This window comes from Lepidochelys kempii, chromosome 15, assembly GCF_965140265.1.
Source record: "Lepidochelys kempii isolate rLepKem1 chromosome 15, rLepKem1.hap2, whole genome shotgun sequence".
Classification (NCBI taxonomy): Eukaryota; Metazoa; Chordata; order Testudines; family Cheloniidae; genus Lepidochelys; species Lepidochelys kempii.
In genome coordinates this window covers 20,183,214-20,198,962 of record NC_133270.1, presented here as the reverse complement: position 1 = coordinate 20,198,962, position 15,749 = coordinate 20,183,214, and the positions used below count along the sequence as shown (strand labels likewise).

Genomic DNA, 15,749 nt, shown 5'->3' with positions numbered 1-15,749 from the left:
GCATTTGAAATTGTTGCATGGATTTTTTTTTCTGTTCCAGTCTTGTTTAAATTATACAAACACTGCTGCATAATAATTGATAGAATGCATGTTTAAAGTCAGATAAAGATTAAACTAAAATTTTGAACTTTGGGAATGTGAAATCATTGCACTGAATTTCCTTGGTTTCTAAATCTGTTGAGCAATGTAACCAGCCTTTGATAAATCACTAGCTAAAAGGTGTATTGTTCTTACTATGTTGCGCATATCATAAGTAAAGTTTGGGGTAAACGATAGGGGAAGGATTGTAGAATTCCAAAAACTAGACATTGCAATTTTCTGTGCTAAAATCAAGAACCTCACGGAATGACAGGAACCTCTGAATTAAAACCCTGTTGAGCTAGATGGAGGTAGTTCATTTTCTCCTGCATTTTTGGAATACCACTTTATAGAAGAACCAGGGCAGTTCTCCTTCACAGGCAAGGGGCAGTGTTTGAGGAGCCTGATACGCTCTGTGCATGGAAGTGAAATCAACTGTGTGGGGGTTTCCTGTTGTCAAAAATGGGAATTGCAGGAGGCCTGCTGAATTGAAGGTTCCTCATTCTGATCCCATGTGCATTTACCTGTAGGCATCTCACTCAACTTCAAGCCCTGGTTCTCTCTTCTGTTACTTAGAAGATAACCTCTTTGATCTGAGATACAAGTCTAGCTCATCTATTACCATTCCTATGCTGTTTCATTATGGAGCTTGCATCTTGAGTTGCCATGTTTACCCCTGCAGTTCTCTTTTGAGAATATTTGGCTTCCACTGGATGTCATTTCTTTCCCAATACCCGTTTGTTTATTCCTTGGTACAAGACAGAATGCAAGGGACAGGTGTAGTAATTCCACTGTTAGATTTTAAATATGGGTGAAATACAGGGCTCATGAAAGTGAAGGATTTAAAGACCTGGCTTTACAAGTATGGGCCATTCAGGCTTTCTACACAGGTCTATCAATGCATGTCAAGCTTAGTGTACAGTGTCACTGCTTTTCGAGTCCTGAGCCTTTCGAGACCTGCCCTTCACCCAAGCCGTCATGCAGTTTGCTATGGATAGAGACTTGAGATAAGCTTAAACCCTCTCTCCAGGTGTAAACATCTCTGAACTTTTTGGAGTTTGTCCTCTCTGCTGTAGAGAAAAATCCACTGGCAATCGGATGAGACCAACTTATTTTCACAACTGAAAATTATGCTGCTCATAACTGAACACCAGTGGCATGTTCAGCTGGTGTTTCATAAATGAGGGATTCGTACATCTATAATTAATAGAATAACACATTAACAGCTGTGAATTTTGTATTTTTTGTCTCTTGAGGGTAAAATCTTAATTTTGTTGAGCTAGTAGCGCCTATGAATTATGCAGGCTTTTGCAGCCCATGACAGTGAGGCTCTCAGCTACTGCTGAAGTGTTCTAAATAGACATGCCTCTGTAAGGCATGTTCCAGCTACAACCAAAAACCCTTGCAAACTTTAATGTTTCAGGTTTTGTGCATGAATGTATAGTTTTAAAGCTAATTAATTGGGCTAATTGTTTCTTATTCTACATGACTGGATACAGATTAAATTGTAACTTTAAGTCCGAACGTTTGTACTGCAACTATATCTTTAATATTAAAAAGGGGAAAATTGCTTAACCAGGCAACCTGGATTTTTGGCAATTTATGTAAACTGACATTTTACTTGTCCTGGGTAACCTGGAAAGATTCATTAATCTTTTTTCTAAAAGTATTTAGAATTAAGTAAACCTTTGCTAGAACTTTTCTGTATTTAAAATTAATTTTACTCTCATAGTACCTCTCAGATTAATGTTCTAATTATCTTTCCTCAAATTAAAGAAGCTGATTTTGAGTATAAAATACAAATTATTTTTCCTAATATTTACAGTGTACACATGGTTTTAATTTAGCTAATACCTTAAGTATTAACTTCCATGAAGAAAAATTACATGTTAGCATTCTTTTCATGTGCCTTTAGTGGTTCACTTCACTGCTCATGCCTATTTGGTTTCTATTTGGCCTTGGATGTGCTCCGATACCACCTTCAATATGTCTGCCTCATTTAACCTAGCTGTGTTGATGTGAACCATATCTATTTTCTGGTGTAAGAAAAGGAATAAAACATTACTTGATTTGAAATGTGAATCAGTGACATTCTAGTTACGGTAGCAGTGCAGAAAATGTATTTTTTTTTACCATGTGTTTTTTCTTCAGACTTCCTGAACTGTTGATCTTAAAACAAATGTTTGAGGGTTTTTTTTTTTAATTTATTTATAGCAACAGTGGCAGCCATGTATTACAGTTACTATATGCTACCCGATGGAACCTATTGCCTGGCACCTCCACCACCAGGAATAGATGTTGCCACCTATTACAGTGCACTGCCTGCAGGGATGACTGTGTCAAGCACCACAGGAGTAACATCAATGCCTCCACCTCCTGGTACTACGCCTCCACCTCCCCCAGATACAACTGATTCCAATAGTGGGTTGACATCTACTACACCTGCTGCAAGGTACCATACTTCCATGTTACATGTATATTTCCTATATTCGGCGTAAAAAAATATTTTTTTTTAAGCAATGAAGGTTTAATTTTAGTTTCACCAATGTAATGGAATGCCTCTTATTGACAGTATGTAGGGGCGATGGTTAGTTTATAGTTTGGACTCAGATGTGGTCAGGGACACACTACAAATGCATTATAAATTCCTAGAAATATAATTATTACCACACATAAATTCCATTTAAAATATTAAATGTGTTCTTTTCCTGCATAAAATTGATCCATATCTGAGGCATGTTTAATTTAGCTGTGTGACATTAAAAGCATATGAAGTGAGATTGCTTGTGATTAGTTTAGACACTTGTAACAACTGTTTTTGTTTAAAGTAGCTTGGATTATGTGCACCACTACTGTATAAACCAATGTAAAATGTTTTGTAACACTTTTATTAATCACTGTATTTGTGATTGTTTCCAGAGTTTCCTCAGATAACATGGTGCAGAATATCTCATTTTTATGAGACTTGGTGAACCAAAATGATCCATTGAATGTATGGTTTTTCGTAATTTATGGTTTATTGTAATTAATTTTTTGCTTGAAAGCAAATATTTAATCTGTAGAAGTACAGGGCAGCCCAAAGAGTGGACTTCTGTATAAAATTTTTGGTAAAACAATAATTAAATAGAAATGTGTTCATATCGCCTATATATAAATAATGGACTTCTGATGTTTGCAGCACTATTGCGCCAGTGGTTGCCATTATCCCCCCACCTCCAGATATCCAGCCTGTTATTGACAAGCTGGCTGAATATGTTGCTAGGAATGGAATTAAGTTTGAAACCAGTGTTCGTGCCAAGAATGATCTGAGGTGAGAAAGTCTTCTCTTAACTTTCATTTTATATTCTTTAAAAAAAAAAAAAAAAAATTAGCTTGACTGTTTGTTTTATTGGCAATGCATGCATTTCTGAATAAAAGTGTTTTAAGGAAGGTATTTGGTAATTTTTTATGTTAAAATTCAAGGGACTACTTAAAGTTAACGCTAAAACATTAATACTAAAACTCGCAATCCAGAAGCTGTGCTTCTGAATGTATATATCCCCTGGGAATTTAGGCATAAGCTATTATATTTCAGAATACCAAATATTGTTCCTGTGCCTGAGGTAGTGAGATGGTAAATGATTGTTGACATTTGTTGTGTTCATGTGTATATTTCACAAATTACTTTTCCTACTCTCTTAACAGGTTTGAGTTCCTGCAACCATGGCACCAATATAATCCCTACTATGAATTTAAGAAACAATTCTTCCTTCAAAAAGAGAACAGTGACAACTCTCAGGTATGTTTATGCTAGGACAGGTGGTGGGGAAGGTAGATCATTTTGTTCTCTTTTGTATTCTACATTCAGAGAGGAATATGTAAAACTGATTCCTGTAGAGAGCGTTTGTGCTGGGGAGGGACTTGGATGCCTTTTATTTCATGTAGCATAAATTCAGAAAGTGTCATCAGATTTGTACCTTTACTCTAGTATATCATAAACAAACAATGTTTGTGGTGACAATGTGAAAAGTTAAACATTCTGAGAACCTTTTGAGCTCCACATATGGGAGTCTAACAAGAACATAAGAACGGCCCCACTGGGTCAGACCAAGGGTCCATCTAGCCCAGTATCCTGTCTTCTGACAGTGGCCAGTGCCAGGAGCTCCAGTTACCAATCCACGAGACCACCTTCCCTCTTATCCTGTGACAGCTTACTTTGCGTAAGACCCTTTGGTGAGGGACCTTGTCAAAAGGCTTTCTGAAAATCTAAGTACACTATATTCACTGGATCCCTTTGGTCCACTTGCTTGTTGACCCCCCTCAAAGAATTCTAGTAGATTGGTGAGGCATGATTTCCCTTTGCTAAAACCATGTTGACTCTTCCTCAACAAATTATGTTCATCTATATGTCTGACAATATTGTTCTTTATTATAGTTTCAACCAGTTTGCCCAATACTGAAGTCAGGCTTACCAGCCTGTAATTGCCGGGATCACCTCTGGAGCCCTTTTTAAAAATCGGAGTCACACTAGCTATCCTCCAGTCATTTGGTACAGAAGCTAATTTAAATGATAGGTTACAGACTACAGTTAGCAGTTCTGCAATTTCACATTTGAGTTCCTTCAGAACTCTTGGGTGAATACCATCTGGTCCTGGTGACTTATTGTTGTTTAATTTATCAATTTGTTCCAAAATCTCCTCTGATGATACCTCAATCTGGGACAGTTCCTCAGATCTGTCACCTAAAAAGAATGGCTCAGGTTTGGGAATGTCCCTCACGTCCTCAGCTGTGAAGTCCGATGCAAAGAATTCATTTAGTTTCTCCGCAATGGCCTTATCGTCCTTGAGTGCTTCTTTAGCACCTCGATCGTCCAGTGGCCCCACTGGTTGTTTAGCAGGCTTCCTGCTTCTGATGTACTTCAAAAAAAAAAAAAAATTTGCTATTACTTTTTGAGTCTTTGGTTAACTGTTCCTCAAATTCTTTTTTGGCCTTCCTAATTGTATTTTTACACTTCATTTGCCAGTGTTTATGCTCCTTTCTATTTTCCTCACAAATTACGCAGCTGCTATGTGGAGATCCAAAACCCAGAGTGGCGCTCTGCTCCCATGAGGCTTAGGAGCATGGCAGTAGCAGTTACCACCTCCTGCATGTCTCAGCCTGCTGTCCTTAAGGCAGCTCTTTGTTTTTCTGATCCACTGCCTTTCAGAGAAACTTTAACTGAGAAGGTCAGTGTAATCCGGCAGCTGTCCTGACTGTTCTGAATTGAGAAGACGCACTTCTTTCTGCGTCCCACTGAATTTCTGCTTTTGGAGAAAACGCAGAACCCACATGATTGAAGATAGAGAAGCAAAGTGGCAGAAGGCAAGAAAATTACAGTTTTTGTGGATTTATGAAGCTTTTTGGCTAAGTAGCAAATTGCCACCATAACCAGGTTCAGTATTCTCACAGGCTGTGGATATAATAGGACAGAGCAGCATGTTGAAAGTGCTTCCAAAAAGGACTTTTAAATTGCTCTTACCGAACTACCCAGTGAAAAACAACTTTGCCTGTCAGGCTCTTAGTAAGCTGTCCGTAGAGCAATGGCAGCAGCAGGAGGACCCTTCTTAGAAGCAGTGATGACATCCATATAAATGAATTACAGATCAGTAATTAAACCCAAACCCTTTCTTTAGAGCATCTGGCCGAGCAGTTTGGTCTCATGGCTCTCAACAGATGCCTGGTTTTTCCTCTCATTAGCCATCTACAACTGCTATAGAATCTTTCAGAACTTTGTCTTCAGATATCTTCTAACCAGAAGCTTCTCTTAAAGTGACAGTAACTTTGTACATAACTCGGTGAAGCACATGTAAGGATTAAATATATGCATTTCTATTTTAAACTATTTTAGAGAGTTTACAGTGCAAATTCAAGGGTATGTGAGCTGTGGCTGTATTGCAGCTAAGGACTGTTCTTACTAACAGACTTTCCATTACACAGTGTAGGCTGCTCTTAAATTAGTAGACTTTGTTGGAATGAATGTGCTGCACAGTAGTTCTGGTTTAAACAATTAACTTTGGCATATAATTAGTTCATTAGTACATAAAACCATTCACAGTTTGAAGATCTGCCGCTAATGGTGAGTAATGGGCAGTGTTGCTCTTTACTAGCAATTTCCTCCCTTTCATGGATATAGATCAAATTCTTAATATAGTTCTAACTTAGTCCAGTTTAATTTATTAGCTAGCTCAGGGATTGGCAACCTTTGGCACGCAGCACGCCAGGGAAAGTAGCTGGCTGGCCGGGCCGGTTTGTTTACCTGCAGCATCCCACAGGTTCGGCCGATTGCGGCTCCCACTGGCCACGGTTCGCCATCCTAGGCCACTGGGGTCTGTGGGAAGGGCAGCCAGCACATCCCTCAGCCCACACCACTTCCCGCAGCCCCCATTGGCCTGGAGTAGTGAACCATAGTCAGTGGGAGCTGCAATCGGCTGAACCTGCGGACACGGCAGGTAAACAAACCGGCCTGGCCCGCTGGTGGCTTTTCCTGGTGGGTCGCATGCCAAAGGTTGCTGATCCCTGAGTTATTGTGTGCTAGTATTTATAAGGCATAATTTCTGTACTCCAGAAAATTTGTGAAATTGAAACAATTTTCTAGGAAATTGTATCAGTTGTTATACTTAGTAAGATTTTATTTTGTGTAGTATTTTCACTTCTACTGGATTTCAGTAATGAAGTGCTTTTGAAAACAATTTATTTGTAAATTATTCATAGACTATTAAAACTACAAGATTTCAATAGAAACTAATAATTTTTATGTAAGTTTCTTTTTTTTAATATCCAGCTATTCTTCAGTGGGCTTACATTCTATATTAGTTGCCTAGATTAATAAGCATTAATTAAAAAAAATTTTGAGGAAATGATGTGTCAAAGAAAAATGATATTAAGGATTCCCATTTAAAGTTGAAGTATTGTAACTTTCAGACCTGGTGATGAGTATAGCGAAGAAGCCAACAGAACATGATTAAATAAGTTCCTTGAGATTTTGTGTAACTATGCGAACTTTTCCCTGTGTAGTTGTACAGATAATTCCCTTACTTTTCTAAAAGATGAAAGCTATTTGTGCTTTTAGTAATACGGATAACAGTGTTTTCTTTGCATAGTTTATTGATATAACCAAATATAAAGCCTTTGATACCTGCTTCTGCATCATTTTAAATCAGCTTTTACCATTGACTTCAGTAGGTACAGGATCAAGTCCTCAATGCTATTTTGTTATATTTTATCACTCTAAACTGTTAGATTAGTTCATGCTTGGCCAATGAATGGCTGCAGAGGGAGGGAGGGATGAAAACCTCTGATGACTGAGATATAAAATATGGAATGGGTCCCTCCTTAACATCTAAAATCTTTAAACAAGAAGTATATTCAGAATAATCTATTAGGGAAGGGTTATTGAAATAGTTTGTTTTTGCTTATGTAATTTTCAGATCCTTAAGTCTTTCAGCTCTTTTTTTTTTATGGAGAATACTCCAAATAGCCTTCATTTAATATATATTTCTTACCTTGGCATTTTCCCATACCCGAATAATTGAATCTTATGACTTATGCTTCTAATAGTATCATCCCTGTTGCGGATTTCAAAGCATCTAGGGAGTTTCGTTCTCACAGTTTAGTTCACAAATACCAATGGCAGCTCAAAATATCCATAGTAAGAAAGAGGATTCCTGTTTCTCTCTCCTTATTGAAGTCTGTAGCTGATTATTTCACATGCATCGTTAGCTTAAAGTGTTGCACACAGCCAAAACAATTGTGCTCTAATGTGGAAAGCTCTTAAATAATTAAGCCCCAATCTGTGTTTTTAATTTCCATTTATGAGTTACTTTTTACCCTGAGTTGGTTTCTTAATAACCCTGTGTTCACTTTCTGATTGAGGGGAAGGGCTGGGTGATCTTTGAGACTCAGACAGGAGGCTGTCAGACGGGAGGCCTGACAACAAGCAAAGTCCCAGCTTATGTGCTGTGACCCTACACAGATGTCTCCTCCCTGAATCAAGCAAGAAGCCACTCAGGTGGTATCCCTTATCTCCCCTCCTACCTGCCTTTTCTCTTTTTTGCATCCCAGTAACTTTTGTGGGAGTTATGGCAAAAAGTAATGAACAAAGGAGGTTTCAAGCCAGTGATGGGATGAAGAAGAGGTGCTTCTGATGCTGCCATTGCTATTATGGAAGAGGGTCCAGGAGTGCATGAAAACCAGCCCTCTTCTTGAGAGATGGTTTGTGAATACTTCCAGTCTGCCCTCAATTATTGCTAAAAGCAAGGAGTTCACTCCTTAACCCACTTCTGGTTAGTAACAACCTCACCTCTCTCCTTCTCCCTTCAGGGGGCTTCAGAGCAAGAAGTGGTAATGATGTGGTGCTGCTGCTGATAGGGAAATAAATTGTTTTCCCTATAGCAGCAGGAGCAGCTTGGAGTAGTTTAAAGTCACTAATTAGCTCCACCCTGCTCTTTGTCAAAGAATGACAAATTAAGAATTACTAAACAGGATATTGTATGTTAGAAGTGGCATGATCTTTCATTCTGATCACTGTAAATAGTCTTCATTGATTCTGCTGAAGGCCCCCCAAGGAGCTTGAGACCAAGAATAATACAAATTGGAGGGAGGGCAGCTTTGGGCATTAATTTTGAAACTGTACCTCCTTAAAGAAATAGCTGAAGTAATGCTACTGGCAAAACAAATTAATGGAAAACCATTATTCTTTTACATCATCCCATATTACTTAGGCATTGCAGGCAATTTGTATGTGTAATTTGTGGCTTTACATGTGTAATTTAATATCTGATATATTCAGAATTGATCAGGAACAACAGAATGATTTAAGAATTGTGACAGCCTTGCCTCTATTTTCACTCATATTTTTTCATACATTTTAATGCATTGTTTTTGGTTATTAAGTTATTTAGATTTACTTTAAATTCAAAAGAAGCAAAAGAGACATTAGATCTGGTTATTACCACCAGGGTTACTGATATATAGTGCAGCTAATCAAACTACTCTTGAAATGGCTGGAAGATTTCGAGCTCCATCATATTACAGCCGTTTTGGGCGGAGGAGTTAATATAAAATGCAGTCTATTGGACAGCATGAAGGGTTATATGTATAACAAATAAGTTATATGTTGGGTATCATCTATGCAAAATTGTTGGTGAATTGACTTATATAGTTATTCTAATTTACATATTTATTGAAGAGTGAAGGAATGGGTTTTAGGTAATACCTTACAATTAAGACACGGAAATCTAGTTTTTGTTCTGTTAAATCAGCGAAGAGCTTATATTTTATAGCAGTTGTACTTGATAAAATGTTTAAAAAAAATAGATAAAATGTTCGAGTGCAGTTTCTCTAGTTGAGGGAAAATCTTACACAGCGTGCATCCATTGTTTCAAAGAAATACTTAGAGAAAACACGTTTTTTCCACTTTAATTGATTTTTGTATTGAAAAGTTCAACTCTCTCAAAAATGTTTGTTTCCTTTTTCCAAAAGGTTAGGTGGATTTTCATATATAATTTGTCCTGTATCCTTGTATTATATAGTAAAGCACACTGTCTAAGTGAAAGGGTCAAGAAAGGGGCAATGTACATGAACAGAATAAGTCTGCTTCAACAAGAGACTTAATATGAAACGTTTTTGACCACCTTGCATAGTTAATGAGTCACATTAATTTGCTATCTTTGAATATCTGTATTTAAAGGAAACGGGTTATAAAGCCCTTGCCTGTCATTCTAAGAAACTAAATACATGTGGGGGTTATGAGACATTTGGGGTTATGTGTATTTGGGTTTTTTCTTCCATTTCTCTAGTGTTCCTGGGTAGCTTCTCTGGAACTGGTGAAGAAAAATATGTTGACCTGATTTTTCACTCTAGTTATTGCAGTGGGACAACAAGAGAATGCTAAATACTTGCTATTAATTTCATTCAAGGTGTGGGCAAAAGTAAATTACAAAGTTTATGTTGCTATTCAAACTGATACATTATGAAGACTTGACCTGCCTGTTTAGCATTGTGAGGCTTAACAAATTTTTTAAGTAGTTTAGATATCGTTTGAGAAATATATTTTTATTTACAAGTCAGAATATCAATAGTCATGACAGAACAAAATTTATATTAATTTCAAAGTTTATTCAGGTATCTTGGACAATGCTACAACTGTGTATTATCAGACTTTTAAATCAATGAATATAAAATTATTGGGTTTTCTTTGCTAATGTTTACCTTACAGTTGTTTTCTAGTTTAAACTTAAAACCAAACGTGGGAACCTGAAATGGGAAAACATTAAAGGTGTTTGATTTTAAATAAGTTACATGAACTTATACTGTGTTGCTTTTTCAGTTCTCACACTCTCACAGGATTAGTATTAGAGTGAAAAATATTGACTGAGTTTTACTATTTAAAAATAAAATGGTACAAATAACTTCTTTCTTGGTCAACTTGACCAGTTTTTAGGTTTGGCTTTATAGTCCTCTAGAACAGGAATAACCAAGGATTGGCCTAAGCACCAAATGTAACACAGTTCTACAATGTGGACTGTAGGCTCCCTTATCTTAAATCCGTCAACTTGGCATGTACTGTCTGTAATGCCAACTCAGTCTCAGGATGGTGCATCTGATTCCAGTCATTGTCAGTGGTTAAGCAAACTGAATAGCTGTTAGGTCCACAAAATTCACTAGGGACAAGTAATTGGCAACAAGATAGATAATGGAAGTTCCCCCTCCATGAGTGTTTTTTTGGGATTTTTATGCATAAATAAGCAAAGAATGAATCCAAGCCTTTTCCCCCCTATATTAAGTTATGCAGCTGTTTTAATGCAGTAACAGCCTCTAGATTCCATCAGAGTTAGAGATAAAGGGATTGATCTAGTTCATTGGAAGGTGGAAACCAAGCATCTGCTTGTCAAGTCTTCCAGATCACTCCAGTATGATGAGAGGAACCAAAGCTTGGAAACTTTCCCCAGTGCCTGTTAGCATTAACATTTAAAATGACCTTTGTTCTCAGGTTTCCTGAAGACCATGTGTATTTAAATTTCTTCATTCACCAATCAGTTCTATCTCAAATCAGTTGTCTTCCCTGAATAATTAATTCTACCCTTCTCTACTTCATGGGAAGGCATTCTTAACAAATAATCTAAGGTCATATCTCTGGCTGTGTTTTTCTTTATTCTTGCAACAGGTATAAAGTTATTTACACCTGATTTATCTCATGGAGCTGCATGCCATAAACCAACGTAAATTCTAATAATGTCACTAACGGTATCAGATAAAAGAGAAACTGAATTTGCAGATCTTTCATTTCTGAAATGTCAATATAAAATCAAATGATTTTTATCCTTCAGCTTTCTTTATATTTAGAAAATACGAAAAATTATATTTATTTTATGTCATCATAAAAATGTTAACACTGCTATTTTATGGCACTGTCAAATGTTTACCTTCAGCTTTCATTTTATAATATTGTAAACAGTAACTTGAATAAAATATTTCCATAATTTTCTGGAAAACTCACTTTTACTTGGAGAGAAAATCTGATAACTAATAAAGGTAAATAAACTGAAACTGCATGAAAAATAAGTGGAATAGAACAGGCATCAACCTGTTTAAGTTTTTGTACATATCAGGAACCGGGTCTGCTACTGCATATCTATTGACAAATTGCTATAATTTGTTTACATTTAAGACAGCTGGTGAGGATAATTTCAGTTAAATTCAGTTTTGTTGAAATGTGCTGTTTCATCAAAGCTGAGGGGTATTAGTTGTGGTGATTTTCATTGGGAAGCTTTTTTGGTTCAGAGCTCTCTGGTGAATTCTAGAGAGTGAGAGACTCAAATCAAAAAGCTCATGTTCTTCTGAATATTGTCCCTATGGGTGCTCTACTTCAGTGGTGCATGCATCCCCTGCATTTTTGATCGGAGTCTTTTGGTGGTAGTATCCATTCCCCCTGTCCAAGTGACCCATACTATGGATATGTAGGATTGCACAGGCAAACCACCCTTGGTTTCTTCTCAACTGCCTTCAGCTTGATACGGAGGGTTGAGACTGCCAGCTTCACGTTTACTTAGCATAGTTTAGATAGTTTTAGTTTGGGGTTGTCATGTCTGTTTGTGTTTCATCATTTGAGGGGTTATTTTGGACTTTTTGTCATCTGGGGTATGCCAAGATCCTCAGGCTTTAAAAGTTGTCTTTCCTATGGGGAAGCTATCCCAGTTAGAGGTGGACATTTTTGGATCTTCAGTGTTTGGGAGATCCCATATACCGGCAAAATATAAGATCTGCTCCTCATTCAAAAGTAGATCTTGTGAGAGCAAGGAAATAAAATTCGAGCTCTTGATGACGAATCAAGCTCTAAGACCAGCTTCTGACCCTGGATCCAAGAACTTCCTTGTACATCAGCTTCTGAGCACACTTCGTGCCCTGTCTACCTCTGGGTCCCGGTCACTGAGCACTGGGGGAGGTAGCTGGAGGTGGGTCTGATTTCCCCCTGAGAGTGGCCGTTCATCGGAAGTCCTGTCCCTTCCTAGACCAACCAGGACGAGCAGCTAGGAGCTCCTGGCGGGGGCGCTCCCAGCAGCATGGGGGGGATCAGACCCAGCTGCAGAAGCTCTGCAGCTGCTGCCTTCAGAGTCCAGATCTGAAGGCAGCACAGAAGTGAGGGTGGCAATCACGCAGCCCCCCTACAACAGCTTTGTGACCCACCATGACCTTTCTTTGGGTGGGGGACCCCCATGGTTACAACACTGAATATTCAGGTGTAAACATCTGAAAACATTAAATTGACTAATTTTAATGCCCTCTGGCCCTGAAATTGATGAAAATGGACCCTGAATTTGGTAGGGCCCTACCTATAAGGAGGTGACACCTCATACTAATATCTTGTCATCTTCTGAGACTTCAGGCAGTTACAGAAGCTGATGAAACACATAGCTGATATGCTTCAGATCCCTTAGTAGAGGTCCAGGATTCATTTCGTAAACTGGATGTTTTCCATACTTCTGTACATATGGCCCTCCCTGTCAATAAAACTTTTGCTAGAGCCTGCCAATACCATCGAGCAGATTCTACCTACATTACCTCCGACTTGTAAACTTGCTGGCAAAAAACAGTGTCAGCTCAGGATTTAGAGTTTTATTTTCACATCCAACATCGAATTCCCAGGTAGTCGATGCAGGTTAATGAACATGGTAGATGACCCAATATTAAGCTTGACTTCTTTGGTCATAAGAGTTATTCCTCTGCAACGTTACAGTTCAGAACAGTGAATCATTAAGCGCTTATGTCAAAATATGACTCTCTGAATTACAATGAGTTTAACAGCTTTATTGAACTTTTGCTAGAGAATCAGCATGAACAATTAAAGACCATGATGTGCAACTATTAGCGAAAACACTATTGCAGGCCTCCTTAGATGTAGCCTGGACTGCAGCCTGGACCGTTTCCACTGCGATCATGATGCGAAAGCATCTTGGCTCCAGTTGTCCATCTGCATTAGGGAGGTGTACAGAGAACTGTAGAGGACCTTCCCTTTGATGGTCACTAGTTTTCAGAATGTACAGATGGCTCACTTGACATCTTGAAGGATTTGAGGGCCATACATTGGTCCCTCAGATTTTTTACACCTGTAGATAAAAGAGAATGTAGCAGGTCTCAAACAGCACAGCGATCTCACCCAGTTCCCTTTCCTGATTTCTGTAGACCACCTGAAACACCAGCTAAGCGACAAGCTATTCAAAAAAGCTGCTGCCACCACCAATTCATCTCAGCCACCCATGTTATCTAAACGTTTTGCATTTGATGGTTTGGTCGAGAGTCTGAACTCTCTGCTTGATACCATTCTTCAACCTGCCTCCCCTCCCCGGGACGCTTCCTTGTTTTCAGTCTTCATGGGGAAGAACAGCATCTGATATATGGATATTGGAGGTCATAATATCTGGTTATTCTGTCTTTCATCTCCATTCCTTTCTCATATTCCCTGTTCAGGGACCCATCTCACGATCAGTTGCTGAGACAAGAAGTCACCTCCCTTCTATGCTCCCTTCCACTTTCTTCCCCTGATCACAGCCAAATCTGTCAAGATCATGACAATGTGGCCTTTGTTTTTCATCAGTAGTCAGAGTGGGGTGCGCTCGGTCTCTCTCTCTCTCTCTCTCTCTCTCTCTCCCTGGAATTGAGACATAGCTGACCAGATAGTCATTTCAGCTTCTTATGTTCTGCATATACAGAACACCATGACTGATGACCTCAGCAGACGTGTCTCCTAGAGTTGTAAATAGGAGGTGGATTCGCAATTCCTCAAAATATTTCTAACCTTGGGGTTTCCAAATTGGATCTTTTTACCATCACAGCCAACTTGTGGTAGAGCATTTTTAGTGATGGATGTGCTAGAACTTGCACTTCTCTCCCTCTTTAAACAAGTGCTCTGAAGACCAACAATCCTGAGCACTGATTTCCTCGGCTTTTCCTGTGCGGGTTAGTTAATAGGGTGGGAGTGGATTGAGGAAGAAGACTAAAATAAAATAGTTCATTTTAATAGATCTTTCAAAGAAATAAATAAAGCAACAATAGTAAAAGTAGTTGCGTGTGTCCTTACCCAGAGGAAAGATGCTGGAGTCATGAAAGCTGTACATAAGGTCAAACGAAAGAGTATATTCTGTTCCTCTTGCAACACTTTCTTGTTGTTTTCTAGAAAACACTGAACTTGTCTTTAAAATGTTGTATCAGAGGATGAAGCCATTTGGAAAGTCAACTTTATTGTAAATGGATTGCATGTCAGACATTGTTACTTTCAGCAATTAACTGTGGTCATTAACATTTTGAATTTCTCTTTGAAAAGGGTGTATCTTTACCAGAAGATGTTCCAGCAGATGCTGCTTCTGACACACAGGGTGAAACTCAGTTTCTGGATGATGACACTTCTGAAGATGCATCTGAGATGAGTGCTCCTGGAATTATAAAGGATTCACCTGTCAATAAAACTATCAGCGATGGTAAATTGGTGAAAGGTATGTTGAGACAGTTGGAAGATGAAGTCTTTGTAGGCATACATTAAAAACAAATCTATAATTAGCAAGGAAAGGACTTCGGTGTAAAGGCATCCAAAAGCACCAAACTGAATAATTTGATTACTTTCATATTTCAGTGTGTCAAACTTTGAGTTTGAAACCCAAGAGGATAATAACTTGAATGTCAAAAAGTTAGAAGAAAGCAGACTTTTATATGGCTGAAAAGTAGTATGTAAAATGAACTGATATCTATAGACCAGTTACTTAATATTTGTGGATCTTCATAATTTTACATATCTATACTGCACTTCCATAAAGTATAATTTCTAAATGTTAACAAATGGTATGTTCTGGCTCACTCTTACATTTAGAAATCATGGTATAAATTTTCAGATGGGCAAAGTCCTAGCCTCCATATTTGTAGGCCTTCTTTGTTTTCAAAACTAATGCTAGGTTTAAGGCCATGTCTACGCTACAAAGTTAAGTCGACTTCATGTAAGTCAACATCGAGTCTCTGATTTAAGCAAGTTGATCTTGCGTGTCCACACTACACTCTTCGTGTCGGCGGAGTTTATCCTCACTAGTAGGGCTTGCATTGACGCACGAAGCACTGCACCGTGGGTAGCTATCCCAGAGTGTACAGAGCCAAGAGGAATTTTGGGTTGG

General features: G+C 38.3%; 1 protein-coding gene across 5 annotated transcripts in view; it reads left to right on the top strand.

Moving 5' to 3' along the window:
* SFSWAP (splicing factor SWAP) overlaps positions 1-15,749 on the top strand; it is a 94,577-nt gene that overhangs the window by 25,786 nt on the left and 53,042 nt on the right. For all 5 annotated transcript variants that reach the window (XM_073312294.1, XM_073312291.1, XM_073312293.1 and 2 more), the window contains exons 8-11: positions 2,293-2,530; positions 3,257-3,388; positions 3,763-3,856; positions 14,915-15,083. In XM_073312294.1, the coding sequence (XP_073168395.1) occupies positions 2,293-2,530; positions 3,257-3,388; positions 3,763-3,856; positions 14,915-15,083 (633 nt within the window). The remainder of the gene's footprint in view (positions 1-2,292; positions 2,531-3,256; positions 3,389-3,762; positions 3,857-14,914; positions 15,084-15,749) is intronic.